This window comes from Sinohyriopsis cumingii, chromosome 17, assembly GCF_028554795.1.
Source record: "Sinohyriopsis cumingii isolate HCF-2022 chromosome 17, ASM2855479v2, whole genome shotgun sequence".
In the NCBI taxonomy this organism is placed as follows: domain Eukaryota; kingdom Metazoa; phylum Mollusca; class Bivalvia; order Unionida; family Unionidae; genus Sinohyriopsis; species Sinohyriopsis cumingii.
The window spans coordinates 2,438,934-2,459,329 of record NC_142977.1 but is presented as its reverse complement, the minus strand read 5'-3'; the positions used below and the strand labels follow the sequence as shown (position 1 = coordinate 2,459,329).

The 20,396-nt window shown below is 40.2% G+C and overlaps 1 protein-coding gene across 1 annotated transcript in view; it reads left to right on the top strand.

The window, feature by feature from the left end:
- LOC149777652 (uncharacterized protein C05D11.1-like) overlaps nt 1–20,396 on the top strand; it is a 123,342-nt gene that overhangs the window by 26,426 nt on the left and 76,520 nt on the right. Inside the window, exons 8-9 of the mRNA XM_089938712.1 lie at nt 209–300; nt 17,946–18,048. Of these exons, the coding sequence (XP_089794838.1) occupies nt 209–300; nt 17,946–18,048 (195 nt within the window). The remainder of the gene's footprint in view (nt 1–208; nt 301–17,945; nt 18,049–20,396) is intronic.

Sequence of the window (20,396 nt, the reverse complement as noted above, 5' to 3'; positions counted from 1 at the left end):
GGTATTCCAATACTAGACTGAACTGAAAGGTTAAGGAAATATATGCAAAGGAAAAACTTTAACTTCAATCTTCATAAAGCAGGACATCACTACGCCTGCTGTGTCTTGTTTTCCACCAAGAAGTGCCTGCTGTGTCTTGTTTTCCACAATTTACAACAACAGTAATAGAATCATTCAGAGGAAAGACCAAAGCAGTTTTTATTTCTAGGTTCACTGCAGTATGATGGAAAACTCTGAATGTTGTATCTACATCAGTTTCCAGAATATTCTAAAAGAAAAACTGTCCCAGATTTATCCCAGGTAAGGTACAATTCATAATTTAGAATTAGCTTTAGAAAACATATTGAAAGGAAATAACATAATTCATGAGGTTTCTACAAGCAATACATATTGAAAGGAAATAACATAATTCATGAGGTTTCTACAAGCAAATTTATGTGCTAGTTTCAAAGAAACAATACTAGCATAATGCTATGAAACATGCAAGAAAGTTCCAACCATTGTGGATTAATTAATTAGTGGATTAATTAATTAGTGTATATGTCTGTCTTTGCTCTTCTAATTGTATCTGAATTTTAACTCTTTCACTTCTATCTACATGAATTATTTACATATATCAGTTTTAATAACTTTAATTATTGGCACATGGTTTTAAGGTGCAAACAAAGATAAAAAGAAAACAAAAGTTATTTATTTGTTATATATATATATATATATATATATATATATATATATATATATATATATAATGAAATTTTCTTTAATTATTTCATAGTTTATTTCACCTTATTCTTTTACTCAAGTTCTGATATTGTGTTTGGAGCAAGCTAAAAAATTCAATTTTCCAATCCAGAAGACATGGGCATTCTTTATCAAATATTTTCTGATGTGGCTCCCCTAGCAATGACGTGGTTTCTGTGGCAAACATGTGGAGGATCTATTTCAGCTTCTTCTTGAGAACAATAGCTAATTTGATGAATCTTGATGGAAATGTTTCTTAAGAGATGCTTTATCAAAGTTTCATCCAATATGGCTTACCTAGCAACTGATTGGACAACCAGTAATTTTATTTCTCCTTCAAATACGTTCCCCGATCACATTAACGTTAGGAATATAAACCTGCTACCTCTTGAATCCAGCCCTACTAAAAGACGAAAATTCGTCTTTTTGGTCTATCTTATATAGACCAAAGGGCAATAACTCTTGCTCCTTACCTCCCCTTTCCACCGCCAGGTGTCGCTAGTTTTTAAGCTTCGCTTGTACTGATAACACGTACATTATACCTCCAAACAATCCAAGCCATCTTAGCGTTAAATTGGACCATCCGAAGTTAAATTTGGATTTATTGCGTTGGACAATCATTCTTCTACAGGTTGTATACATTATTTTCACAATTTTTCTCAAAATTGAGTGACTTTGTCACCCTTACGGATTTTGTTTACTGAAGACCATGTTACACATGCTATCGCGGAACTCGTGTTGTTAATTAAGAGTTAACGCGACACTGACTAATTTCGCTTACTCCGTTAGTAACGGTTGTGGTATTAGCGAATTAATAACATGCTGAATTGCTAATTTGTGCTTTGTTTTCTTTTCTTGTGTCGTTTCAGTTGAAATGTCAACCAAATGCACGAAATGCAAAAGGTTCAAAGCAAAAGAAGACAACCATGACTCTTGTATTGTATGTACCAAGTGTACATCATCTATACCATGCAGCGTGTGTAATACTTGGACAGAGCAAATGTGGGCTGATGTAGTCCAGAAGGCAGCAAAAGGGAGGGATAGACGGAATAAGTCAAAGAAAGATAGCATTGATGTCCTCAGTATACATCCGAAGACAGCCTCCATTGCGAGCTTTGTGGGGGACATTGGGGTCCCCCCTCCACCTAAAGTTCGTCGTTTGCAACCGTCAGCCACAGTAACATCAGCGGCAATGGAGGGAAATAATGTTGACAGGGTACAACAGTCCAACTTTGAACAGATGCATCGTTTGGTCCAGGAAACGACGATGCAGCTATTGACATCAGGCTAGATATTACCTTTATTTCCCTCGCTCGCTAACACATCTTTGTCTGACTCTTTGGGGGAATGTTCCCCCAATTTTAGGCTGCCCAGTGGGCATAAGTCCCCCCGCATGTCCGAGCATGGCCTTCGGGACTGTAAGTCAAGACGCATGGGGTTTTTACCGGATCCATTGGATCCATTTCTTGATACAACCTCTACGTCACCGGCCATCCAACCATCCCAGCATGGGGACCCTATTGGCAAAACGATCCGACCAAACATGACTTACAGGGATTTTAGTGATAAATCCGTCCGTGAAGCTGTACCGACGGCAACATACCAGTACTATGGCGGAGATTTTAGTGAGAAATCTGTCCATCCAGCCAGGCCATTGGAGCAGCCGGTACCGGTGATAGCAGGACCGTCGCCAACATTCAGACCGACCACAAGCCAGACAAACCAGCCGGCAGGGCCGTCCGTCCATATGTGCACGGCTTATCCACAAGGGAGAGTTAGTGACAGTGTTAAGGATGACGGAATCGCGTCATCTATGCCACCTGGTATGCTCTAACCAGAAATGCAAGCTATTACAGAACACGACTTGGCACACAGTGAGGGTGACAAAACTCCTGCAAATCAGCCGTACACAGATCCAACCATGGAATGGACTGAGTTTGGCTTCAAGGCGGCAGTGGAAGAAATTTGTAGGGTGTTGGCAATTTCAGAATGCCCTCCACCTCCTACTGCCACTCAAGACTACTAAGGCGTCTGTAGATCTTGACGGGGAGGAAGAGACGCCATCCTTCCTGCTCCTTTCCCAGTCAGCAAAAATTAAGGAGATCAGCGATCGTCTATCAGGATGAATAGGTGATCCGGGGAATGCTAAGGCATTCTTTTCAGAAAGCCAAATACCAGCGACGTTATCGGGTCACTGGTACAAAACTCATTCAGACACCTTCAGTACGGATCTTCCGGCCCTGGACAAAAATATGGCAGCAGTTCACATGTCCGCACCACTGTTTTACAAAGTGGACAAAAATGTGTTCCATGCCACGTCAAAGCTAGTCAGGAACGTAGTCGCTACGTCTTCAATGTTAAACTTGGCTTCATTAGCCATTTTCCAACAATGACCACGCTTGGGAAGCGACGGCCCGGATTGCTAGAGTTTTTAACAGGGCAGCTCACCATTCCATGGCTAATGCGTTGACTGCTTCTGCCAACTTAGACCTGATACGACGTGACGTATGTCTGCAGTCCACGTCGTTCAAGCCCCATCATACTCTGGTATTACGGATGACTCCATTTGGGTCGCTTTTATTCTTTGGAGGAAAAATTGAAGACGTTCGGAAGCAGGCAGCTCAGGAACTGCCCCTCCAACTCGCCGCCCAGCCCTCACAGGCGTTTAGAAAAAATCAGCCCCTACCACAGCGGAGGGATGATTGGCGGTCCAGGGACAAGGGATCCTTACAATCAAATGTGCAGTATAGATCCCAACCCAATGCCAGGAGACAACAGTCTAATCAAGCTAGGAGGCAACCATACAGAGGCAGTAAGAAACAAAGTTTCTCCGTCTTCAAGCCTCCTAACTGTAAAAATTGACATACCCTCTCCACCACCCGCAGACAGCCTACCTGTGGGCGGCCGCCTCCTGCAATTTCAGGACCACTGGACCACCTTTTTTCCTCAGAACGATTGGGTGATCCAGATCATTTCGGAGGGACTTCGGATTTCATTTATCCAACCCCCTCCCCTGTCCTCCTCTCCCCTCTTCACGGACGTACCGTCCGATCGGGAGAAGGATACCTTTCTACAACAGGAGATACGGTCGCTCATAGAAAAACGGGTGGTGGAGATTGTGAAAAACCCGCAATCGCCGGGGTTTTATTCCAGGCTGTTTCTTATCCAGAAGGCAAATGGCAAGTTGAGGCCGATCATCGCCCTGAGTCGCCTCAACCAATACATTTTACCACCGAAATTCAAGATGGAAACGGCAAGATCAATCCGTCTTTCCATCCAGCGGAACGAGTATGCCGTCAGTCTAGATATGACCGATGCATATTTTAACGTCCCTATCCACCCCACGTCACGGAAATTTCTCCGATTCGCTTATCGCAACGCGGTTTATCAGTTCCAGGTCCTACCCTTTGGCCTCAACATCAGCCCTTGGGCTTTTACCAAGGTTATGGATTGCATCGTCACCCTGTTCCGCTCGACTTCATCTACAGGGATGGCAGTGTACTTGGACGACATCCTCCAGAAACATATGGTAAGTTCTATTCTGCTCAAAGGCAGAAACAATCTTTTAGTACTTTTAGATCATCTAGGCTTTCTCGTGAACTGGAAAAAGTCCGATCTCCATCCATCTCAGTGTTTTGTCCATCTGGGTATGGAGTTTATCACCGATCTGAATCTGGTACGACTTACTCGCGCTCGCGTAATCTGGATCTGGGAACCAGAGGAGAGGTCTCTCCACATCAACTTTTTAGAAATGAGGGCTGTCATCAATGCCTTTCATTTCTGGAAGGATCAACTCTCAGGAAAAACTGTCCTCATTATGTCAGACAACTCTGGGGTGGTGACTTACCTCCTCAAACAAGGGGGCACCAAATCACCAGACCTGTGCATTCTGATCTGGCAGTTTCTACGTTGGTGCGACAACCTCCACATCAATGTACAAATCAGACACATTCCCGGCAGACTCAATGTCTATCCAGGAAAGGTCAAATCATTCACACGGAATGGTCACTCCATCCATCAGTCTTTCTTCGGATTTGCACACTTTGGGGGCGTCCGATGATCGATCTTTTTGCGACAAGGTGGAATCGCAAGTTGCCCACCTTCGTCTCTCCGGTTCCAGACCCAGAGGCTTTGGCTGTGGAAGCTCTGTCAATCAGCTGGGAGGGGTTGTGGGCATTCGCCTACCCTCCCACGGTTTTGGTACCAAAAATAATCAAGAGGTTAAGGGGTCAGAACTGTCGGATGATTCTGATTCCCTCTCTCAGATGGAACAAGTCCTGGGTTACCGATCTACTCAATCTAGCGATAGATCTACCCAGGAAGATTCCAATCAGCCCAAATCTTCTCAAACGACCGCGGTCACGGGTGTTCCACCCCTGCCCGGATCGTCGTCTTCTTCACGCTTGGCTCTTGTCCGGGCAGCCTTGCGAGACAAACAATTTAAACCTTCGATTGTGGAGAGAATCTCAAGAGCAAGAAGGCCCTCCACTCTGAAGGCTTACGAGGGAAAGTGGCGTGTTTTCAGGGACTGGTGCCATATCAATAACATCGTCCCTTTGAGTGTCTCAATCCCTCAACTGGCCGACTTTTTTCTCTGGCTTTTCGAGGAGAAACAGTTGGCCCCAATTACTATCAAAGGCTACCGCTCCATGATATCAGACACATTCCACCATCATGGTAGATGTGACATTGGGCATAACAAAGATCTATTAGATCTTTTAGCCAATTTTGATTTCAATCAACCAAAATCCCTCACCCTGTTTCCAAAATGGAATCTGTCTGGGGTTTTAACATGGCTCAATTCAGACAAATTTGAACCTTTAGGCCACACTTCGTTAAAGCTACTATCATACAAAACATGTTTCTTGATAGCCTTAGCTTCAGCATGCAGGGTGAGCGAGTTACATGCCCTTTCCAGTGACCCGAACTTTCTTCAGTTCAGATCAGATGGTTCGGTGGTCCTCCTGATGCAACCAGGCTTTGTAGCCAAAAATAGGTTACCATCCATTGGCAATCAAAGAATTGTCATTCGCTCACTCTCTTCCATAGATAAATCAAGAGCAGCAGCCATGCAAGATCCTGTTTGTGCACTCAAGCACTATTTAAAACGCACAGAGGCGTGTCGGGACACACGTAAACGCCTCTTTCTTCCGGTCAAAGCTGGTAAACGGGATATCACCCCTCAAGCCCTTGCTTCATGGGTGAAGTGGGTTATACACTCAGTGTACTCTGAGGTCTCACAAGATCAGAGTCGCCTCATGAAGATTACGGCTCATGAGATTAGAGCAATCTCGGCGAGCCTGGCATTCGAACGCAATGTTTCGATCCAAGATATAATAGAAGCTGTTGGCTGGCATGCAGAGTCAACCTTCTCCAGTTTTTATCTCAGGGATTTGGCTTCGCAGAGGCAAACCTTGAATCTGGTAGGGCCTGTGACGGCAGCCCAGATGACCACCAGACCCATTTAAAACAATCAGCACAGCCTATCAGCTTCGCTGGATTCGCCAGTGAAATTTTGTAGGTAAGAAGATTTCAATAACTATCTTGTTAACTGTATATAGGGGTCGCATATCACGTGACCCTAGGCTGTGTTGCTGATGAAATTAGGAGAACTGGTTATCGTTCAAATGGGGAATCCAGCCATCATTCCCTAGAAGGTACCCGGGGTGGAGGTAGGATGCTCAGCATTCCCTCCTCCTATTACTTATTCTCCTAATGTTAATGTGATCGGGGAACGTATTTGAAGGAGAAAGCAAATTTTTAGTAAATTATGTTTCTCCGAGAATACTTACCCGATCACATTACTTAAAAACCCTCCCAACCACCCTGCTATGCGAGCATCCTCGTATAATATATATCGCTCAGCTTAAAATACTAGTGACACCTGGCGGTGGCAAGGGGAGGTAAGGGGCAAGAGTTATTGTCCTTTGGTCTATATAAGATAGACCGAAAAAACGAATTTTCGTCTTTTAATAGGGCTGGATTCGAGAGGTAGCAGGCTTATATTCCTAACGTTAATGTGATCAGGTAAGTATTCTCGGAGAAACATAATTTACTAAAAATTTGCTTTCCAGTTGGTATGGTAATTATCTCGCAATGATATGGTGTTTTTCTCCCATTAAGTATGGCTGTGGGGAATTGTATGTAACTTGCTCATTTAAATTATAATCTGAAAAAGCTCCAAGTAAAGTGATGCACATTTTATGATGATGGGTTTAATACATACAAAGTTTCACAGCAATCCACTGAAAACTGCAAGAGTTGTTGCACTCTCTAAATTCTGTCATATGCTATATCCAGCTGTAAGTCTTAAAAAGACAATAAAAGTTACAAAAATTGCTGGAAACATTGAGTTTTTATTAGAAGACTTCTTGTGGTGTCAAGGTGAATGAAAATTCTATCCAATATGGCCACCATGGCTGACATATTGAAAACTTTTTCTATCACTGCTCTTCCAGAGTATTAAACAAAATACTTCTTGTGTTGGTCTGAGTCTAATAACTTTTTCTCTTCAATGAATTGGTCATATTGGTATGGGGTTTTCGTCAGAAGTTTCCTAATGGTGTCTAGTTTGTCCTAAATGAAGTGGGATCAATCCTTTCATGAGATTAGTCCCTTCTAGGGATTCTAGTATCATACATGCCAACCATTATGCTTTTGGCTTAATCATTACGCTTTTTTTCACTAAATTACGCCTTATGCCTAACTGTATTCGGACTACACATTTTTGGTATATCCCCCTCCAAGTAAAATTAATCATTTGTTTTCTCATTTTTATTAACATCCCATTATTCCCACAGACTGTATTCTAGAACAGACGGCTTCTATGTAACTACTACATAAGAGTATGCTTGTCCAAAGACTTGCATGCACTTTCCTTACAGTATTATGTTCTATTTATAGCAGTTGCCCTATTTCCAAGAAACATGCTGGTTTTTACTTTCAATTTTTTACCTCGGTCTCTATTTATAGCAGCTGTATGGCTTAGTTAGAAGAGAACAGACTGGTTTTCTAACTTTTAATCTTTGCTCACGGATTCTTTGTTCTAATTCATATCTGGTACAGAAATAGTCTCAGGTATTTGGCGCTAAAAGTCGTCAGATTTATTCAAGTCTCTGTGTGTGTTAGAGCAAAATTATTTTAAAATAATTTCACAGATGGATTAGGAAAAGACGAAAACCTAACTCAGAGATGAATACATGAATTACACAATACAGCATTCCATACTAAGGCAGCTTCACGCCCCTTGAAGGCTGCGTGGAAAGGAATTTAATATTAGTCATGGTGGTAAAACAAAGAAACCTTGAATTAGCTCATTTTACTAATTCCAGTACTAAGGTAATTTCTTATTTACAGGAGAACTAAATTGTGGACACAAATTTTATAAATGCAGAGGCATTATCTACTAAGTTGTTAATAGAACATGGACTATGCCTAGCAGTAGAAGACTACATTGGTCCTTTGTTCAAACGGATGTTTCCTGATTCCAAAATTGCAGAAAATATGCATGTGCAAGAGCAAAATCATCTAATAATGTTAGGTGTTTAGCAGAAGATACTTCACTTAAAATTGAGAAGTCATGAAAATTGGGTCATTTAGTATTGCAACAGACAGGAGTAGTGATTGTGACAAAAAAGTTGTACCCAGTCTGTGTAAGAGACTTCGACAGTGAAAAGGGCAAAGTCAGAGTGCTCTTCTTTCATTACCAGAATTAACAGTAAATTCCACTGGAGAAAACATTTTTTGTATTTGCTTGATAATGCGTTGAATAAACATGAGTTGGCAGAACTGTATGGGGGTTTTCAGCTGACACTGCATCAGTGATGACTGGAATTCATAAAGGAGTTGCATTCTGTATTTTGAAAAATGTCTCCATTATTGTACAGTTCAGGTTGTCTCTGTCATATGATGCACCAAATATGATAAAATTGAATTCAGATTCAGGCTTAGTAGTCCAGCACTAAGTGCTCTACTGGTGTGCAAAACATTCATTGTCTCAGCTGGTACAAAGTGTTTTCAAATGCAATGTGAGAGTCTGTTGCTTTTTAAAGCTCAAAGTATTATATATGAAAACTTGAAGCAGTAATTGATGTTAAAAGTCCAGGGGGATAAATAAATCATTTTGTACATATGCTCATTGAATTTTGATCATGTGGATTACTCTTTTTCTGCTCGGATTACTCTTTTTGTCCACTTGGGTCACGCTTTTTCCTCACCAGGGTTTGGCATGTATGTAGTATGTTTGTCCCCAGATTTTTCTCCATTTCATATAATATGTAGTTTTGCCCTTTTATTAATGGCGTAAGGCGTAATTTTGTGAAAAAAAGCGTAATGATTAAGCCAAAAGCGTAATGGTTGGCATGTATGATACTAGAATCCCTAGAAGGGACTAATCTCATGAAAGGATTGATCACACTTTATTTAGGACAAACTCTACACCATTAGAAAATTTCTGATGAAAACCCCACACCAATATGACCAATTCTTGATGAGAAAAAGTTACAAGACTCAGACTCAAAACATAAGTTGGCAGAACTGTATACGGGTTTTCAGCTGATACTGCATCAGTGATGACTGGAATTCATAAAGGAGTTGCATTCTATATTTTTAAAAATATCTCCATCATTGTACATGTCATATGATGCACCATGCTGCAGGAAAGGCTGCTGATAAATTAGGAGAACTCCTGAAGTTATCAACTTAGCACTCTACCTGACAATGTACTTCATGCAGACAGAGTTAATTTTTTCATCTTATTTCCCAGCTAAAAGACCCAATAACTGTAAGATATAAATTTCCTCTTCTTTGTCAGGTTATGAAAAGAATATTGGTTCTTTACCATTCTAATGCTGACTGTGAGAGATTGTTCAGTATTGTAAACAAAAATAAAACTGAATTCAGATTCAGGCTCAGTAGTCCGGCACTAAGTGCTCTACTGGTGTGCAAAACATTCATTGTCTCAGCTGGTACAAAGTGTTTTGAAATGCAGTGTGAGAGTCTGTTGCTTTTTAAAGCTCAAAGTATTTTATATGAAAACTTAAGCAGTAATTGATGTTAAAAGTCCAGGGGATAAATAAATCATTTTGTACATATGCTCATTGAACTTTTATCATGTTATATGTGGATTACTCTTTTTCTGCTCAGATTACTCTTTTTGTCCACTTGGGTCACACTTTTTCCTCACCATTGGTTGGCATGTATGTAGTATGTTTGTTCCCAGATATTTTCCATTTCATATAATGTGTAGTTTTGCTCCTTTATTAATGGTTCTGTGAAAGTTGTGCAGTTTACCAAATGATAGGCATTGTTACCTGTGCACTAATTCACACTAGCATGAAAGCCTTACACCATTCCTTCAAAACATCTTTTTCCTGTCAAAATACTTGAAATGTGTCCAGAATGGTCAGTTTTTAGTGTGAGTAAATGCATATTTTCCTACCTGGCAGTGTAAGTAGCTGCACATTTTCCTACCTAGTAGTATGAGTAAATGTACATTTTACTACCTGGCAGTGTGAGTAAATGTACATTTTCCTACCTAGCAGTGTGAGTAAATGTACATTTTCCTACCTGGCAGTGTGAGTAAATGTACATTTTCCTACCTGGCAGTGTAAGTAGATGCATATTTTCCTACCTAGCAGTGTGAGTAAATGTACATTTTCCTACCTGGCAGTGTGAGTAAATGCACATTTTCCTACCTGGCAGTGTGAGTAAATGTACATTTTCCTACCTGGCAGTGTAAGTAGATGCACATCTTCCTACCTGGCAGTGTGAGTAAATGTACATTTTCCTACCTGGCAGTGTGAGTAAATGTACATTTTCCTACCTGGCAGTGTGAGTAAATGTACATTTTCCTACCTGGCAGTGTGAGTAAATGTACATTTTCCTGCCTGGCAGTGTAAGTAGATGCATATTTTCCTACCTAGCAGTGTGAGTAAATGCACATTTTCCTACCTGGCAGTGTGAGTAAATGTACATTTTCCTACCTGGCAGTGTGAGTAAATGTACATTTTCCTACCTAGCAGTGTGAGTAAATGTACATTTTCCTACCTGGCAGTGTGAGTAAATGCACATTTTCCTACCTGGCAGTGTGAGTAAATGTACATTTTCCTACCTGGCAGTGTGAGTAAATGCACATTTTTCTACCTGGCAGTGTGAGTAAATGTACATTTTCCTACCTGGCAGTGTAAGTAGATGCACATCTTCCTACCTGGCAGTGTCAGTAAATGTACATTTTCCTACCTGGCAGTGTGAGTAAATGTACATTTTCCTACCTGGCAGTGTGAGTAAATGCACATTTTCCTACCTGGCAGTGTGAGTAAATGTACATTTTCCTACCTGGCAGTGTGAGTAAATGTACATTTTCCTACCTGGCAGTGTGAGTAAATGCACATTTTCCTACCAGGCAGTGTGAGTAAATGCACATTTTCCTACCTGGCAGTGTGAGTAAATGCACATTTTCCTACCGGGCAGTGTGAGTAGATGCATATTTTCCTATCTGGCACTGTGAGTAAATGTACATTTTCCTACCTGGCAGTGTGAGTAAATGCACATTTTCCTACCTGGCAGTGTGAGTGAATGCATATTTTCCTACCTGGCAGTGTGAGTAGATGCATATTTTCCTACCTGGCAGTGTGAGTAAATGTACATTTTCCTACCTGGCAGTGTGAGTAGATGCACATTTTCCTACCTAGCAGTGTGAGTAAATGTACATTTTCCTACCTGGCAGTGTGAGTAAATGTACATTTTCCTACCTGGCAGTGTGAGTAAATGTACATTTTCCTACCTGGCAGTGTAAGTAGATGCACATTTTCCTACCTGGCAGTGTGAGTAAATGTACATTTTCCTACCTGGCAGTGTGAGTAAATGCACATTTTCCTACCTGGCAGTGTGAGTAAATGTACATTTTCCTACCTGGCAGTGTGAGTAAATGCACATTTTCCTACCTGGCAGTGTGAGTAAATGTACATTTTCCTACCTGGCAGTGAGTAGATGCACATTTTCCTACCTGGCAGTGTGAGTAAATGTACATTTTCCTACCTGGCAGTGTGAGTAAATGTACATTTTCCTACCTGGCAGTGTGAGTAAATGTACATTTTCCTACCTGGCAGTGTAAGTAGATGCACATCTTCCTACCTGGCAGTGTGAGTAAATGTACATTTTCCTACCTGGCAGTGTGAGTAAATGCACATCTTCCTACCTGGCAGTGTGAGTAAATGTATATTTTCCTACCTGGCAGTGTGAGTAAATGCACATTTTCCTACCTGGCAGTGTGAGTAAATGCACATTTTCCTACCTGGCAGTGTGAGTAAATGCACATTTTCCTACCGGGCAGTGTGAGTAGATGCATATTTTCCTATCTGGCAGTGTGAGTAAATGTACATTTTCCTACCTGGCAGTGTGAGTAAATGCACATTTTCCTACCTGGCAGTGTGAGTAAATGCACATTTTCCTACCTGGCAGTGTGAGTGAATGCACATTTTCCTACCTGGCAGTGTGAGTAGATGTACATTTTCCTACCTGGCAGTGTGAGTAGATGCATATTTTCCTACCTGGCAGTGTGAGTAAATGTACATTTTCCTACCTGGCAGTGTGAGTAAATGTACATTTTCCTACCTGGCAGTGTGAGTAGATGCATATTTTCCTACCCAGCAGTGTGAGTAAATGTACATTTTCCTACCTGGCAGTGTAAGTAAATGCACATTTTCCTACCTGGCAGTGTGAGTAGATGTATATTTTTCTACCTGGCAGTGTGAGTAAATGTACATTTTCCTACCTGGCAGTGTGAGTAAATGTACATTTTCCTACTGGGCAGTGTGAGTAAATGTACATTTTCCTACCTGGCAGTGTGAGTAAATGTACATTTTCCTACGTGGCAGTGTGAGTAAATGCACATTTTCCTACCTGGCAGTGTGAGTAAATGTACATTTTCCTACCTGGCAGTGTGAGTAAATGTACATTTTCCTACCTAGCAGTGTGAGTAGATGCATATTTTCCTACCTAGCAGTGTGAGGAAATGTACATTTTCCTACCTGGCAGTGTAAGTAAATGCATATTTTCCTACCTGGCAGTGTGAGGAAATGTACATTTTCCTACTTGGCAGTGGGAGGAAATGTACATTTTCCTACCTGGCAGTGTGAGTAAATGTACATTTTCCTACCTAGCAGTGTGAGTAAATGTACATTTCCCTACCTGGCAGTGTAAGTAAATGCACATTTTCCTACCTAGCAGTGTGAGTAAATGTACATTTTCCTACCTGGCAGTGTGAGTAAATGTACATTTTCCTACCTGGCAGTGTAAGTAGATGCATATTTTCCTACCTAGCAGTGTGAGTAAATGTACATTTTCCTACCTGGCAGTGTGAGTAAATGTACATTTTCCTACCTGGCAGTGAGTAAATGTACATTTTCCTACCTGGCAGTGTGAATAAATGTACATTTTCCTACCTAGCAGTGTGAGTAAATGTACATTTTCCTACCTGGCAGTGTGAGTAAATGTACATTTTCCTACCTGGCAGTGTGAGTAAATGTACATTTTCCTGCCTGGCAGTGTAAGTAGATGCACATTTTCCTACCTAGCAGTGTGAGTAAATATACATTTTCCTACCTGGCAGTGTAAGTAGATGCATATTTTCCTACCTAGCAGTGTGAGTAAATGCACATTTTCCATCCTGGCAGTGTGAGTAAATGCACATTTTCCTACCTGGCAGTGTGAGTAAATGTACATTTTCCTACCTGGCAGTGTAAGTAGATGCACATTTTCCTACCTGGCAGTGTGAGTAAATGTACATTTTCCTACCTGGCAGTGTGAGTAAATGTACATTTTCCTACCTGGCAGTGTGAGTAAATGCACATTTTCCTACCTGGCAGTGTGAGTAAATGTACATTTTCCTACCTGGCAGTGTGAGTAAATGCACATTTTCCTACCTGGCAGTGTGAGTAAATGCACATTTTCCTACCTGGCAGTGTGAGTAAATGCACATTTTCCTACCGGGCAGTGTGAGTAGATGCATATTTTCCTATCTGGCAGTGTGAGTAAATGTACATTTTCCTACCTGGCAGTGTGAGTAAATGCACATTTTCCTACCTGGCAGTGTGAGTAAATGCACATTTTCCTACCTGGCAGTGTGAGTGAATGCACATTTTCCTACCTGGCAGTGTGAGTAGATGTACATTTTCCTACCTGGCAGTGTGAGTAGATGCATATTTTCCTTCCTGGCAGTGTGAGTAAATGTACATTTTCCTACCTGGCAGTGTGAGTAAATGTACATTTTCCTACCTGGCAGTGTGAGTAGATGCACATTTTCCTACCTAGCAGTGTGAGTAAATGTACATTTTCCTACCTGGCAGTGTAAGTAAATGCACATTTTCCTACCTGGCAGTGTGAGTAGATGTATATTTTTCTACCTGGCAGTGTGATTAAATGTACATTTTCCTACCTGGCAGTGTGAGTAAATGTACATTTTCCTACTGGGCAGTGTGAGTAAATGTACATTTTCCTACGTGGCAGTGTGAGTAAATGCACATTTTCCTACCTGGCAGTGTGAGTAAATGTACATTTTCCTACCTGGCAGTGTGAGTAAGTGTACATTTTCCTGCCTGGCAGTGTGAGTAGATGCATATTTTCCTACCTAGCAGTGTGAGGAAATGTACATTTTCCTACCTGGCAGTGTAAGTAAATGCACATTTTCCTACCTGGCAGTGTGAGGAAATGTACATTTTCCTACTTGGCAGTGGGAGGAAATGTACATTTTCCTACCTGGCAGTGTGAGTAAATGTACATTTTCCTACCTAGCAGTGTGAGTAAATGTACATTTCCCTACCTGGCAGTGTAAGTAAATGCACATTTTCCTACCTAGCAGTGTGAGTAAATGTACATTTTCCTACCTGGCAGTGTAAGTAGATGCATATTTTCCTACCTAGCAGTGTGAGTAAATGTACATTTTTCTACCTGGCAGTGTGAGTAAATGTACATTTTCCTACCTGGAAGTGAGTAAATGTACATTTTCCTACCTGGCAGTGTGAATAAATGTACATTTTCCTACCTAGCAGTGTGATTAAATGTACATTTTCCTACGTAGCAGTGTGAGTAAATGTACATTTTCCTACCTGGCAGTGTGAGTAAATGTACATTTTCCTACCTGGCAGTGTGAGTAAATGTACATTTTCCTGCCTGGCAGTGTAAGTAGATGCACATTTTCCTACCTAGCAGTGTGAGTAAATATACATTTTCCTACCTGGCAGTGTAAGTAGATGCATATTTTCCTACCTAGCAGTGTGAGTAAATGCACATTTTCCATCCTGGCAGTGTGAGTAAATGTACATTTTCCTACCTGGCAGTGTGAGTAAATGTACATTTTCCTACCTGGCAGTGTGAGTAGATGCACATTTTCCTACCTAGCAGTGTGAGTAAATGTACATTTTCCTACCTGGCAGTGTGAGTAAATGTACATTTTCCTACCTGGCAGTGTAAGTAGATGCACATTTTCCTACCTGGCAGTGTGAGTAAATGTACATTTTCCTACCTGGCAGTGTGAGTAAATGCACATTTTCCTACCTGGCTGTGTGAGTAAATGTACATTTTCCTACCTGGCAGTGTAAGTAGATGCACATTTTCCTACCGGGCAGTGTGAGTAGATGCATATTTTCCTACCTGGCAGTGTGAGTAAATGCACATTTTCCATCCTGGCAGTGTGAGTAAATGTACATTTTCCTACCTGGCAGTGTGAGTAAATGTACATTTTCCTACCTGGCAGTGTGAGTAAATGTACATTTTCCTACCTGGCAGTGTGAGTAAATGTACATTTTCCTACCTGGCAGTGTGAGTAAATGTACATTTTCCTACCTGACAGCGTGAGTAAATGTACATTTTCCTACCTGGCAGTGTGAGTAAATGCACATTTTCCTACCTGGCAGTGTGAGTAAATGCACATTTTCCTACCCGGCAGTGTGAGTAAATGCACATTTTCCTACCGGGCAGTGTGAGTAGATGCATATTTTCCTACCTGGCAGTGTGAGTAAATGTACATTTTCCTACCTGGCAGTGTGAGTAAATGCACATTTTCCTACCTGGCAGTGTGAGTAAATGCACATTTTCCTACCTGGCAGTGTGAGTGAATGCACATTTTCCTACCTGGCAGTGTGAGTAGATGTACATTTTCCTACCTGGCAGTGTGAGTAGATGCATATTTTCCTACCTGGCAGTGTGAATAAATGTACATTTTCCTACCTGGCAGTGTGAGTAAATGTACATTTTCCTACCTGGCAGTGTGAGTAGATGCATATTTTCCTACCTAGCAGTGTGAGTAAATGTACATTTTCCTACCTGGCAGTGTAAGTAAATGCACATTTTCCTACCTGGCAGTGTGAGTAGATGTATATTTTCCTACCTGGCAGTGTGAGTAAATGTACATTTTCCTACGTGGCAGTGTGAGTAAATGTACATTTTCCTACTGGGCAGTGTGAGTAAATGTACATTTTCCTACCTGGCAGTGTGAGTAAATGTACATTTTCCTACCTGGCAGTGTACGTAAATGTACATTTTCCTACCTGGCAGTGTGAGTAGATGCATATTTTCCTACCTAGCATTGTGAGGAAATGTACATTTTCCTACCTGGCAGTGTAAGTAAATGCATATTTTCCTACCTGGCAGTGTGAGGAAATGTACATTTTCCTACTTGGCAGTGGGAGTAAATGTACATTTTCCTACCTGGCAGTGTGAGTAAATGTACATTTTCCTACCTGGCAGTGTGAGTAAATGTACATTTTCCTACCTGGCAGTGTAAGTAAATGCACATGTTCCTACCTAGCAGTGTGAGTAAATGTACATTTTCCTACCTAGCAGTGTGAGTAAATGCACATTTTCCTACCTGGCAGTGTGAGTAGATGCACATTTTCCTACCTGGCAGTGTGAGTAAATGTACATTTTCCTACCTGGCAGTGTGAGTAAATGCACATTTTCCTAGCAGTCATATTTGTTAAAATTATGCTGATCCACCGTCAAATAAGGCTGCACTTACTTTAAATAGAAAAACCTTGAAACAACTTCTTGTTTGATCAAATTCAAAAGAGAAAAAACATGGCCTGAAGCCCGTTGTAAGTTTGTTCTGCTGCTTCCAATAAGATATGGCTTTCATTATTAGTAATAGAAAGAAAAAAACTTTAAACAGTTTTTCTTCAAATGCACTCAGGAACATGTGACCAAATTTGAATGAAAGCATCATTTGAAAGTCTTTCAGATTTATTCAAATTTTAGAAGAGAACAGGCACACACATTATCCAATTTAACACAACTCATGGGCTGCACCTGAACGTAGGGTTAAATTGGGCAATGCATCCATCATGTTCTCTATATATAATGTGTAACAAAATATTTTTATCTTCAAATCTGGTATACTGGAGTTTCTTGAGAATGTCAGAGATGGTTTCAATAATCGGCTCTTAAAAAGAATTTAAAGACATAAAAACAATTTTCCATCTGAAACTGCTGTACCCAGTCACACCTAATTTGACAGTATCCTTTCATGAATACATTTTGCATTCAAAAGAAAGATCCCAGTACACCATTTAGTCCAGCTGAAGTTACTTGGAGTAGAAACACAGTTAAACAGCATGTAAGATACCACTAGTTTAACAGATAGCTGGAAATTATGATGACGGGAATGGCTATCAACCCAAGTCACATGACCTATTTCTTCATTTGACTTAAGTGGTGTTAGGCCCACTTGGGCTTCTTGTTCTGTTAATAAAATGCTTGAACGTTTTGGTCTTTTGGGGGATGAAAACCTTCTTAGCGGAACTGAACAAACCTCACTCAGCATAGTTAAATAGAATGTGGTAAACGTGTTTAAAAGTTTCTTACCACGTAAACTATTTATTTCCAGTTTTAATGACTAATTTTTCCTCTTGACTTTATTGGGTGTTTGAAGGATTGGTGAACAACTACTTGACTTCGACAAATTAATTTCAATTAATTTCAGCTGACATGGTTTTGCACATGTGTAAATGTCGTGTATTTTATATTTCATGCCTTTGAAACAATTTCTACTTTTCATATTTTTTTCAACTTTGTGTACTTAGCCTTTTATTGTCTGTTGCAGGAGCATGCTTATTATACTAAAGCAAATCTAGTTTATATATGCAACTTGATTAATTTATTATCAGGCACAAAACTGATTATTTGCTTGTTACTGTTCTCGTCCTTGTAAGGTTGACTGACCTTTTGAATAAACTGGCCACTGGACAGGAGAAGATTGATATGACTAGAATGTACAATGTTATCCACCGCAAAATTCTGGAGAGACTCTCAAGCGTAAGTTTGGACCCTTTTACCTGGTTGTATTGTTGTTGGTGATGTTTTTGTTTTTAGCAGCACTTTTAACAAATTATCATCTGGGGAAAATTTGAGCTTAGTGTCTTTCCCAAGACTATAGAATAGAAAAACAAGTAATCATTCTTGCAGTTTCAATGAATAGGAAAGCAAAACTTCAAGTAGTGTCAATGAATGGGATGGCAAGAAATTCTAGTAGTGTCAATGAATGGGATAGCAAGAAATTCTAGTAGTGTCAATGAATAGGATAGCAAGAAATTCTAGTAGTGTCAGTGAATAGGGTAGCAAGAAATTTTAGTAGTGTCAATGAATGGGAAAGCAAGAAATTCTAGTAGTGTCAATGAATAGAATAGCAAGAAATTCTAGTAGTGTCAGTGAATAGGAAAGCAAGAAATTCTAGTAGTGTCAATGAATAGGAAAGCAAGAAATTCTAATTGTGTCAGTGAATAGGAAAGCAAAAAATTCTAGTTGTGTCAATGAATAGGAAAGCAAGAAATTCTAGTAGTGTCAGTGAATAGGAAAGCAAGAAATTCTAGTTGTGTCAATGAATAGGAAAGCAAGAAATTCTAATAGTGTCAATGAATAGGAAAGCAAGAAATTCTAGTAGTGTCAATGAATAGGAAAGCAAGGAATTCTAGTACTGTCAATGAATAGGAAAGCAAGAAATTCTAATAGTGTCAATGAATAGGAAAGCAAGAAATTCTAGTAGTGTCAATGAATAGAAAGCAAGAAATTCTAGTAGTGTCAGTGAATAGGAAAGCAAGAAATTATAGTAGTGTCAATGAATAGGAAAGCAAGAAATCATTCTGTCAATGTCTATCATGTCATCATGCACAATAAATCAGAGTCTGACAAGACTTAGTCACCAGTTGATGCAATAAATCATAGTCTGACAAGACTTAGTCACCAGTTGATGCAATAAATCATAGAATCCAACAAGACTTAGTCACCAGTTGATGCAATAAATCATTGAGTCTGACAAGACTTAGTCACCAGTTGATGCAATAAATCATAGAGTCTGACAAGACTTAGTCACTAGTTGATGCAATAAATCGTAGAGTTTGACAAGACTTAGTCACCAGTTGATGCAATAAATCAAGAATAATATATCTGTTTGAATGTTTACGCAGAAAAACGTGTCTGCTGTAACACCGTAGATTGTCTTGTTACTTGTTTAATTTTGATTCAGTGTTCTTTTCAGAATGTCTTTGTAACCAGATGTACTACAGATATAAAGTAAGCAACCAAGTATATCTAAATTAACAATTAGCATTACTGTGCAACATTGACATTCTAGTCCACTGTAAAAGTAACAGGAGGAAAGAGACGGTAGACACCTACCAGTTCAAGATTTCAAGTTGATTTAGTTGCTGTGAACTTATAATAATGGAATTAAATTATATGAATAGTGGGACAGTAAAACCTGTCTTGAAAGACCACTGAAGTGAGAGAGACCACATTCCCAGTTTACAGATTTAATGATAAATTGTTATGACCTGTCATGAGAGACTACCTGTTTTAAGAGACCATGATGTTTTGGTAGAAGGTGTGGTCTTTCAAGATAGTTTCAGTGAATTTTTTACTAACCCCTGAATCTGTTGAAACACTGTAAACCATTCTGTGGAAAGAATTTGATCCTTTCATTGGAAAAAATAGGAAACAGTAGGATCCCTTCAGTGGAAATAATAGGATCCCTTCAGTGGAAATAACAGGATCCTTTCAGTGGAAACAATGGGGTCTTTTCAGTGGAAATAACAGGATCCTTTCAGTGGAAACAATGGGGTCTTTTCAGTGGCAACATTAGGGTCTTTTCAGTGGAAACAATATGATCCCTTCATTGGAAACAGTAGGATGTTTTCAATGGAAACAATAGGATCCCTTCAATGGAAACAATGGGATCTTTTGCTTTATCACATGATTTAAGTACCAGTGAAAATATCTTATATTTTTGGAGCAAAATCATGAAAACTGATACATCGAAAAATAAATTCACATTACATGGGAGATAATGGTAGACCATGGTCTGTAAGGGCATTATACCATGGTATATCCTGGTCTGTGAGTGCATTATACCATGGTACATCCTGGTCTGTGAGTGCATTGTACCATGACACATCCTGGTCTGTGAGTGCATCATACCATGGTACATCATTGGTCTGTGAGTGCATTATACCATGGTACATCCTGGTCTGTGAGTGCATTATACCATGACACATCCTGGTCTGTGAGTGCATCATACCATGGTACATCCTGGTCTGTGAGTGCATTATACCATGACACATCCTGGTCTGTGAGTGCATTATACCATGGTACATCCTGGTCTGTGAGTG